General features: G+C 41.3%; 1 protein-coding gene across 2 annotated transcripts; it reads left to right on the plus strand.

Annotated features, from left to right (window-relative positions):
• Positions 1 to 971: 971 nt before the first annotated feature.
• Positions 972 to 9,934, plus strand: LOC110534104 (beta-1,4-galactosyltransferase 4). 2 transcript variants are annotated; one of them, XM_021618775.2, is made up of 7 exons: positions 972 to 1,137; positions 2,416 to 2,801; positions 3,414 to 3,646; positions 3,778 to 3,965; positions 4,188 to 4,310; positions 8,145 to 8,249; positions 8,352 to 9,934. In XM_021618775.2, exons 2-7 carry the CDS (start codon positions 2,519 to 2,521, stop codon positions 8,485 to 8,487), a joined length of 1,068 nt encoding a protein of 355 aa, XP_021474450.2. In that variant the 5' UTR covers positions 972 to 1,137; positions 2,416 to 2,518; the 3' UTR covers positions 8,488 to 9,934. The 2 variants fall into 2 exon arrangements, with proteins under 2 accessions (XP_021474450.2, XP_036846405.1); XM_036990510.1 differs by having other exon boundaries at positions 978 to 1,137; positions 2,376 to 2,801.
• The last annotated feature ends 1,531 nt before the right edge of the window (positions 9,935 to 11,465 follow it).

The raw sequence follows: 11,465 nt of genomic DNA on the forward strand, positions 1-11,465 counted from the left end.
TATCAGCAGACTCAGTAGCCTCGGTTTTTCTAATGACTGCCTTGCCTGGTTCTCCAACTACTTTGCAGACAGAGTTCAGTGTGTCAATTCGGAGGGCATGTTGTCCGGTCCTCTGGCAGTCTCTATGGGGGTGCCACAGGGTTCAATTCTCGGGCCGACTCTTTTCTCTGTATATATCAATGGTGTTGCTCTTGCTGCGGGCGATTCCCTGATCCACCTCTACGCAGACGACACCATTCTGTATACTTCTGGCCCTTCCTTGGACACTGTGCTATCTAACCTCCAAACGAGCTTCAATGCCATACAACACTCCTTCAGTGGCCTCCAACTGCTCTTAAACACTAGTAAAACCAAATGCATGCTTTTCAACCATTCGCTGCCTGCACCCGCATGCCCAACTAGCATCACCACCCTGGATGGTTCCGACCTAGAATATGTGGACATCTATAAGTATCTAGGTGTCAACAACGACTGGATATATGCATTATTTTGTGTTTTACGTTTAACATGCATAGTCAATTTGGTGTTTGTCCCATTTTGTGAATTATTGGTAGGCGAGCAGACCCCAGACCTCACAAACCTTATTATTATTTTGAATTAATTCTATGAGGGGGGAGGTTGTTCGATTTAGGCCTAACTGTCTCCAAATTGAGCTGGAATTTAGTGCAAAGGGATTTGAGAAACGTGATTAGTTGACGATAGTCCTATGCCATTGGCCTTCTGTCTCGTTTTGCGCCGCACAAAATATCAGAGCTCAACAACGACTGGATATGTGTTTAACATCACCAGTACCACATCCTTATATTTTCATACGCGCAAACGTGATTATAATAGACAGGTTGGAACGTCTGACTGAAATACAGGGCAACTTATTTTTCTAAACGAGTGGTGTTTGAATTTGTTGATAAAAATGCCGGACATGATTGTTTGGTTGAGGCACAATGGGCCAAAATTCGGAACTGTCCCAAACAATCCGGGACACGTGGCCACCCTACCCCTTATTTTTCTATTTGACGTTCATGTGTGAGTCTTGAACGCGCATATCCTTTTAGAACGGAGCTTACAGGAGAAGTACCAACGGGGAGTGGCCAGCCAGCTGCCCAAAACAACAGCAGAAGAACTCTAGGCAACTGGCAAGTAAGACATCTGCTCATCATTCTCTAAGAAAATGTATGTCTCGTTAAATGTGGGAAATGCTGTGTACATTTAAACCCGTATTCCCCGGGACTTCATTCATACCGAAATAGCTAACCCAATGTGGTGGCAGTACTAGCTGTTGGTTAGTTTCAGCAAGCTAAAAAGCTGTTCTCTACATTGGACTTCCTGAGCTACTTGCTAGCTACAACGTTACTTAGCTAGTTAACACGCTAGCTTTTGGTTGCACGAATCCACGAGCCATTTCTTGAGTTCTAAAGTAAAATGTGTCACTGTTCAGAGAGCAATACGTTTGTAAATCTGGTTAACGTTATCTGAATGCGTGAAGCTAGTAAATCAATTCATTTGACCACCCAAAAAGATGTCAGCATCGAGCTAAGTTAGCTAACTACAGCCAGTTGAATGTATAACAGGAAACATTCAAACAACAACTTACATTAATTCCCTGACTGTACAATTGTGCAGAAGGCTACTGGCTTTCTGCACAACATGTCTTCGTGTTTAAATTCCACTGCTCATGTCAGGATATGTAACTAGCTAGTAGTGCATGGACTTTACAGCAATTTGTCTTTTTACAGTAAATTTAAATTTGTCCTGGGCCTATTCTTTATTCATTTTAGCTAATGACCGTTTTGATTAGGATAGGTATCCCATTTTGGTTATGTGAATAGAGAAGGAGAAATAAGAACAACGTGGCAACATGTGATGTGTCTAAGCTAAGCACACACTAAAGCAGGCTACAGTTAAAGCCTAAGATTACTATCCAGGTCATCCCTGAATAGTGTGCATTGAAAGACAATGGATTGTAATTGTCAACATGAAACCAAAGTGCAAACAGGTGGAAGTAGAAAAGAGAACCGTTCCACTCCAGTTACCGTTTCTTTTGGGTGGAGTTTAGCTGGGAGTACATAGAGCCGAGTGTGTGTATAGATTAAACACCTCAGTGCACAGCCAATGTAAAGTACTGTGAATTCTGTTGTCGCATAGGCCTAGCCTCTTTCACAGGCTTTCACCAAAGCCTGGGTGCCTAAGGCTACTTTTTGCATAATGCACTAGTCAAATGCTATAAATTCAAGTAGGAAGTGTCAATGGAACTGAAATATTTTATTCTACATGTACAGCATTAATTGTAATGTAAAGTACCCTAATGCTTTTTTACATGACAAAAAAAATGAAACTGACAAATTCTGAAACTCATCCAGAACGTTGTGTCATCATAGGTTGAATGTGAAGCCTGAGAGCCTGGTGCTCTCTACTCAGTAATTTCTCCTGTGGCTGCTGCAAAGGAGAACCAGATGTCATAAACCAAGATTGAAGCCTCCCACATTTTGGGGGATTTAATACCTGTACAACCAAATCAGCCATGGGAGTCTGTCCTGCTGTGTCCAGGTACTTCCGGAGGTGGAAGTATATGATACTGTTGCTGCTCTCTGTCTCCGTTTTGGCTTGGATCGCCACTTTTGCCGGCGAAACAGTGAAAGCAATTCAGGATACCCATAGGTCAGCACAGACACTTGAGGATAACGCTGAGGTCCTGAGGGGGGGCATGAAATACTCATGGAAAACAGTGATGCAAGTCTTCTCCAATCCTCTCCCTGACACCCCACCACCAAAAGAAAGCTGTCCTGAGAAATCACCACTGCTTCGTAAGTAGGGCTACAGTATCCACAGATGTTATTGTAAGCGTAATGCAGGCTTTGCTATGGCATTATCATAAGTAAGTAAGCTATGTTACTGTGTACTTCCTTGGAAAGAACATTATGTGCAGTGTGTCTTAATGTGGAGAGAAGAACATTGGTAATCAAGTGAATACTCTAATGTGCAATGTAGGGATTGTGTAACCACCTGATTTATTACTCATAACCATTGCTAGGCTGAGGCTCATTTGGATTATTTTCACATACTGTAGCCTATGTGGTAACAGTTTGCATGTAGCCTACGTACAATGGCTCCTTGTTGACAGGAAGTGGACAACTGTTGTAATAAGGCTTACACCATATGGGAGGCAGATGGCACAGCGTTAGTGGGTTTTCCATCAACATAAATTCCTGTTTGAAGACGGCTTGTGTTTGTCTGTGGCCCAAACAGAATGCACACACACACACGTTTGTAATTCTGTCCAGACCATGCTGTTTTTCAGTTCATGATATTATATTTTAAACTAGTGCCATGTAAATATATTGCAATGGAGTTTATCCGTTAGACTTTACAATTTAGTTGTCTAGATTTTCATCATGCCTATTATTTTCTGCCTGCAGATGGAGCCCTGAAGCTGACGTTCAAGGACTCTTTAACGCTGAAGGAGGTGGAGAGTGAGAACAGTGGAGTGGCTGAGGGCCAATACCAGCCTCCAGACTGCCTCGCCCAGCAGAGTGTGGCCATCCTCATCCCTCACCGTAACCGGGAGAAACACCTCCTCTACCTCCTGCATCACCTGCACCCCTTTCTTCAGAGGCAGCAGCTGCACTACGGCATCTACGTCATCCACCAGGTATTACTCTCATATGAAGTTACACTACATTATGTCAATTATATTTGTATCCAATTTCTGAGCCGATAAGGGTTACAAACTTTGAAATTGAAAGAGGTTGATGTTTGTGGTTGATTTGTGTGTTGTGACAGGCTGGAGAGGTGACGTTTAATCGTGCCAAGCTACTTAATGTGGGGTACTTGGAGGCACTCAAGGACTACGATTGGGATTGCTTTGTTTTTCATGACGTGGATCTGGTTCCAGAGAACGACTACAACCTATACAAGTGTGACCAACAGCCCAAACACTTAGTGGTCGGCAGGAACGCCACAGGATACAAGTAAATATCTTAGCTCTCAACTCACCTTTATGCAAAATCAGGTAAATGTCTATATGCTCTCTCAACAGCATGTCCGAAGTGATGTGGCAGCTATCACTATAAATGGACTATTCATACCAAATTCACTGTTTAACATTTCAATTTTTACCAACGTTCAATCAAAGTCCTGGGAACAGGTCTGTAATGTAACAGGTCTGTAATTAATTTTTTTTGCTCTCGTAGATTGCGATACAAAGGCTACTTTGGAGGGGTGACGGCCATGACGAAGGACCAGTTTCACAAAGTGAACGGATTTTCTAACACTTACTGGGGATGGGGTGGGGAGGATGATGACCTTCGCATCAGGTGAGACCCCTATTACTTTTCACCATGGTTAGGGCTGTGGTGGTCGTGAAATTTTGTCCATCGATTATTGTCATGCCGCCTGGGGCGGCAGGGTAGCCTAGTGGTTAGAGCGTTGGACTAGTAACCGGAAGGTTGTGAGTTCAAACCCCCGAGCTGACAAGGTACAAATCTGTCGTTCTGCCCCTGAACAGGCAGTTAACCCACTGTTCCCAGGCCGTCATTGAAAATAAGAATTTGTTCTTAACTGACTTGCCTGGTTAAATAAAGGTAAAATAAAAAAAAATAAAATAAAATAAAAAAGAGTGCCGGTCTCACGGTAATTGACCGTTAATTAGCTGAAACACATTTAGCATATCCAGGCCTCGACTCATACAAGTCACTGATGCGCACCTTTGGAACATCTACATTACATTTAAAAAAAAAAAACTCTAATCAATTTCATATACCATCACAATAAATCCATTATTTATTTTAGTCAGGTCTAAAGAAACTTTATGATATGAAGAAAATGTATTTCAGAAGAACAGAATATGAGTTGGCCCCCTCTAGACCTATGTTATTGGGCTATGCTCCATGACATATGCTGTAGGCTTGTTCATTTAGCTGACAAGATATGCTTAAGTCCCGCGCCATTTTTATTTTATATAATTTTATAGTTAGAAGAATATAATTCAACTTAGCTGAATAAAAGGAGGATATTTTTTTGCATTCCGTAGCAAGTGCTCATATGAAGTGGCTATGCTCAGTATAAAAGTGATCATTTGAAACAGATTCTATATGCTTGTTATTTTTGGCAACTTTAGTTGTGAATGATACAAACCTTAAAATGTCTTAAAGTCAAAACGTATATGGACTGCATGGTGCGACTTTAGGCTTTTTAATGATTTGGGAAGCAGCAAAATAAAGCTTGTGCTCTGTCCCTTGTCTCAGGCTGCACAGCTGTTCTTTCATCAAGTGATCATATTTTCACATCAGACTTCTCAATTTAATCTGCTCTTTACCAATATGTCAAATTAGTTTTAATTTAGATTGGACCATTATCAAATGGGCAGTGGGAAAAAATACATCTGTATGTACTCGAATAGCGAATGGAGGCCAAGCGCTTTCCCGTCGGTCCGTTTCGTAGGCTACTTCAGTTTTATAGCAGAGCATGTGCTTAATATGAGCAGCTGAGAAATAAATATAAGGACACTTATTTCACTCCAGGCGTCAACCACTGTTTGAGGTGCATGTTCTCGCTGCGCGACAGGATATATTTCGCCCAAACTCTGTATGCCATGGGCTCTCTAATCTTGTTCCTGCAGCTACCCAATGCTTAATTTGTGAAACCAAGTGAAATCTGTTCGGGAACATCGATAGTAACTTTTTTTCCCGTAACAACATACACTGCTCAAAAAAATAAAGGGAACACTAAAATAACACATCCTAGATCTGAATGAATGAAATATTCTTATTAAATACTTTTTTCTTTACATAGTTGAATGTGCTGATGACAAAATCACACAAATTATCAATGGAAATCAAATTTATCAACCCATGGAGGTCTGGATTTGGAGTCACAGTCAAAATTAAAGTGGAAAACCACACTACAGGTTGATCCAACTTTGATGTAACGTCCTTAAAACAAGTCAAAATGACGCTCAGTAGTGTGTGTGTGTGGCCTCCACGTGCCTGTATGACCTCCCTATAACGCCTGGGCATGCTCCTGATGAGGTGGCGGATGGTCTCCTGAGGGATCTCCTCCCAGACCTGGACTAAAGCATCCGCCAACTCCTGGACAGTGTGGTGCAACGTGGCGTTGGTGGATGGAGCGAGACATGATGTCCCAGATGTGCTCAATTGGATTCAGGTCTGGGGAACGGGCGGGCCAGTCTATAGCATCAATGCCTTCCTCTTGCAGGAACTGCTGACACATTCCAGCCACATGAGGTCTAGCATTGTTTTGCATTAGGAGGAACCCAGGGCCAACCGCACCAGCATATGGTCTCCCGAGGGGTCTGAGGATCTCATCTCGGTACCTAATGGCAGTCAGGCTACCTCTGGCGAGCACATGGAGGGCTGTGCGGCCCCCCAAAGAAATGCCACCCCACACCATGACTGACCCACCGCCAAACCGGTCATGCTGGAGGATGTTGCAGGCAGCAGAACGTTCTCCACGGCTTCTCCAGACTGTCACGTCTGTCACGTGCTCAGTGTGAACCTGCTTTCATCTGTGAAGAGCACAGGGTGCCAGTGGCGAATTTTCCAATCTTGGTGTTCTCTGGCAAATGCAAAACGTCCTGCACGGTGTTGGGCTGTAAGCACAACCCCCACCTGTGGACGTCGGGCCCTTCATCTGGCCTGTCTCCTGGTAGCGCCTCCATGCTCTGGACACTACGCTGACAGACACAGCAAACCTTCTTGCCACATCTCGCATTGATGTGCCACCCTGGATGAGCTGCACTACCTGAGCCACTTGTATGGGTTGTAGACTCCGTCTCATGCTACCACTAGAGTGAAAGCACCACCAGCATTCAAAAGTGACCTAAACATCATCCAGGAAGCATAGGAACTGAGAAGTGGTCTGTGGTCCCCACCTGCAGAACCACTCCTTTATTGGGGGTGTCTTGCTAAATGCCTATAATTTCCACCTGTTGTCTATTCCATTTGCACAACAGCATGTGAAATTTATTGTCAATCAGTGTTGCTTCCTAAGTGGACAGTTTGATTTCACAGAAGTGTGATTGACTTAGTTACGTTGTTTAAATGTTCCCTTTATTTTTTTGAGCAGTGTATTTTACTAAACTATTGTTGGGCTGTCTGCGCGTTCGATAAAGGAATAAAGGAGAGAGGAGGAGCTGGAAACACGTTGCGGTGAGATGTTCTGTACAGCTAAAGGTATTGTTCCACTGCATTTAATTATGAAAATATAAAAAAATCCCTATTGTTATGCTATTCAAAATACAAATTCACTAATTGTAGGCTAACGGCAAGCCGCCCTGCTCAATAAATGAACCAACAGCATTGCTATATGTTCTCTCCCAGACTCATTCATTGATATTATGTAGTCTAGCGTAAGGTAATACAGTCCACACTCAAAGGCGATTACTCGATTTTTGTTTAATTGTGGAGTATAGGCTAGACCGTTTATGTACAAAAGACATCTTAAATCATTTTTGTTTTATGTTTTTCAGCCTACCGCATATTACGCATGGCATTCTATAAGGGCACAATCATTTAATTCATTTTTTTTGGCCGTGGGCTCATAAGCCTATCCTTCGTTTGGCCGCCTTTCCTTCCAGTTCTCTGCTGCCAATGACTGGGACAAATTGCAAAAATCACTGAAGCTGGAGACTTATATGTCCCTCTCTAACTTTAAGCATCAGCTGTCAGAGCAACTTACCAATCACTGTACCTGCACACAGCCCATCTGTAAATAGCACACCCAACTACCTCATCCCCATATTGCTATTTATCTTCTTGCTCTTTTACACCCCAGTATCTCTACTTGCACATCTGTCACTCCAGTGTTAATGCTAAATTGTAATTATTTTGCCTCTATGGCCTATTTATTGCCATACCTCCCTAATCTTATTTCCATTGATGTTAGAGGAATAATAGTACCAGGTCATTAGCCACCTGCTAGTAGTTAGCCGTGCATAAAAGGAGATTAGCATGACCCAACAGTCACGTGGAATTTTACTGCGGTCATGACTTATGACTGCCGGTGTGGCAGTCACCGCAACAGTCCTAACCATGTTGGCTTAATGTACAATTTGTGGACTTTACTTAGTTTGTGTCCTACATCTTAGTCAATGTGAGATGTTATCGATTGATTTAATTTGTCTCTGATAGGGTGGAGCTCCAGAAAATGAAGATTATACGGCCACCCCCTCTTATAGCACGCTATACCATGGTATTTCATAAAAGAGATAGCGGCAACGAAATTAATAAAGACCGGTGAGTCACTGTGGACACGTCAATTTATAAATTGCTTGCTGTAATTATAAGCTATTACTCGTCATTTAATTTATTTTATTCTGAAATTGTCCTATTTCACAGGATGCTCTTGTTAGGACGGACACCTCAAGTCTGGAGAACGGATGGCCTTAACACCTGCTCCTACAGTACTCTCTCAGTTGAGAGGCCACCTCTGTACATTAATGTCACAGTGGACATTGGCAAACCACTGCACTGAGGCTTCAGAGCATCTGTCTTGATTTGCTGCATTGAATGCAGTAATGGTGCTCTGGTATGTCCATGCCTACATGTTATGTACCTGCCCTAACAAACAGAGTGGCAGTAGCTGGTAAGCAAAAGTTTTCACGGTAAACCATTCCAAGCAGGGCGCGTAATGTCGCCAGGTCCTAATAACGTAAAGTCTGGAAGCCCTTCAGTCAAAACTGGTGAGTAGTTTCTAGGGGTGAGAATAAAACCACAATTAAATGTTGCTCTGCGTTAGAGGTTTGCTGTGACTTGATTGTTTCAACAAGTATTTGCATTCTAATAGAGCATGTTATCATTTTTTTATTCTAAAGAATCATGGATTTTTTTTTTCATTTCTTAATCTCTGGTTGTCAAGGGACAACATATATGAATCATTCTCACATTTGTGAAAGTATGCTACATGGAAATTAATTGTAGTTTTTATGCAATCTTGTTACAACAGCCAACAGTGATATCACAGTGTAGATGGCTTCATTTTCTAGACATCACAAGTTTTATATTTTGAATGTGCTGCTACAAGATTTGTGAAGTAACTCCAACACTAATTTAGTCAAATGTCTATTGTAAAATACTTTGCTTCTGTTGCCTTAATTCATCCAGTTGTAAAAGTACCAGAGGTCCATTCCTGTTTTTTTTTATTGCTGAGCTATACAGTTCCGGTCAAATATATTGCCACCCTTACATGATTCACTATTTATTTTCAAATAAGTTGAAATAAACCAAAACATGTGTTCTTCACATGTGTATTTGTAGGTTTTACGACTGCACAGCCCCCCCAAAAAACAACTGAAATGTAGATTTTTCACATCGAAGTCAAATGGCCTGCAATAACTTATTCAACATTCTAAATAATTTGGTTGGAGTCATGTTCTTGTTTATCTTGGTCCTTGTGGGCCATCTTGAGTCAAAGCAAGCTGTCCCATTTAGGCTGTTAAGAGCCACCTACTTACTGCCTTTGACACTTTCACCGTTTTGCTCAAATGTATTCTTCATATTTGCCTGTTTTAACAATGTTATTTATCATATCAAATATGACTATTGTGTTTAAATGTTTAATATATTTTAATATGGTTTTGGTATGGCCTGCTCTTTCACATGTATGCTTCTGTAAGTTATGCATCATTCATATTTTCATGGTGTGCGGTTACAGCTATATGAGTTGTACTGTAGTGTTCATTTGTTTGTTTCTGTGGTCCTACTTTATCTGATTTATAAATTATTGATGTTTTAGAATATGTTTTGGGATGCCATAATGACTGATTAATTAAGAGTGCCTTGTTCGGTGAGACCTTTCTCTCTTGAATCTTTTCCTTTCAAAATAACATTTTTAATCTTGTAGATTGTTTTATAGGAGGGAAGAGACATGAATCAGATGGGACTTGTGAATTGAAGAGAAATAAATGATCTATTTCTATAAACAAAGTCATTTTCAAGTGTGTTTTAGTTAGGGATAGTCTTCGATTTGCAATGTAGGGTTGTGTAATGTGATTGTTTATACAGTGGGTTGATGATACTGATTTGTAAAGTAGGGTCCTTAGCTGAACTTAAACAGAAAGTCCCTGTTCTTCACCCTCTACCTCTACTGCACTACAAATGGAAATGGACAAGATGAAATGTTTTTATCTATACTAAATATAAATGCAACAATAAAAAAATAAAACATCTGAGTTACAGTCCAAAATAAGGAATTTAGTCAATTGAAATAAATTCATAAATGCCTAATCTATGGATTTCACATGACTGGGCAGGGGTGCAGCCATGGGTGGGCTTGGGAGGGCATAAGCCCACTCACTTCTGAGCTAGGCCCAGCCAACTAGAATTCTCTAAAATTATGTTGGAGGAGGCTTATGGTAGAGAAATTAACATTTAAATTCTCTGGCAACAGTTCTGATGGACATTCCTGCAGTCAGCATGCCAATTGCACGCTCCCTCAATTTGAGACATCTTTGGCATTGTGTTGTTAGTGGCCTTTTGTTCCCGTGCACCTGTGTAACGATCATGCTGTTTAATCAGCTTCTTGATATGCCACACCTGTCAGGTGGATTAATTATGTTGGCAAAGGAGAAATGCTCACTAACAGGGATGTAAACAAATTTGTGCTCAAAATTTGAGCGAAATAAGCTTTTTTGCATATGAAACATTTTTGGTCTCTTTTATTTCAGCCCATTAAACGTGGGACCAAATATTTACATGTTACGTTTTATATTTTTGTTCAGTATAGTAGTTTGATTACAATTTTGAAGGCTGTGCTCTGAAGGGAGCACTTGTTTCACCAGTCCAGTCTTGTGGAGGGAACCAAAGAGGGGAAGGAGTGTGATGTCCGAGCCTTTGTATGGGCAAAATGATGTCATCTCGTTTTCCTGTGGTGCAGAAAGAAAGCTTTGTTCAGTGGAGGCCAGGATGGCCAGGGCACCAAAGGCTAACTTTTGACATTTGAAACATTAAGCTTTGAGCCCAGCAAACAAGATATCACATGATATCATAGAATGTAGAGTTTGAAATGTACTTTGCACTACAGCAGACATAAAGAGCTTAAAATTATAATACAACCACAGAAAAGATTCCTACTGTACTATTAGCCAGCTGTCCTCTCGGGGGGGATGACTAAGGATATGTCGAAACTATTGACTCCCTACGTGGGTTGTTTTCTCAATGGCTCAGCAAGCCTGGTCACTTGACTGGAAACTTTTTATTTTAAGCCAAAAACAAATGTTCAATTAAATGACCCTTAATGGCTAAAGACCTAGTGCTAAAGTTAGGGACCTGACAACATAACCTGACCTGGAAAATCTATGGGCCCAAGTTATAGCTTACAACTATAAACACCCTTGTTTGACTCTACTTGACACTACCTAAGGAACAGCAAGGGCATGTGAATTCTCTTGGTATTTGGTAGTGTACTTATTTCTTGTTTGAACAGGGAGGGCTACAAGACCATGCTCTTTCAAC

This window comes from Oncorhynchus mykiss, chromosome 10 (assembly GCF_013265735.2).
Source record: "Oncorhynchus mykiss isolate Arlee chromosome 10, USDA_OmykA_1.1, whole genome shotgun sequence".
NCBI lineage: Eukaryota > Metazoa > Chordata > Actinopteri > Salmoniformes > Salmonidae > Oncorhynchus > Oncorhynchus mykiss.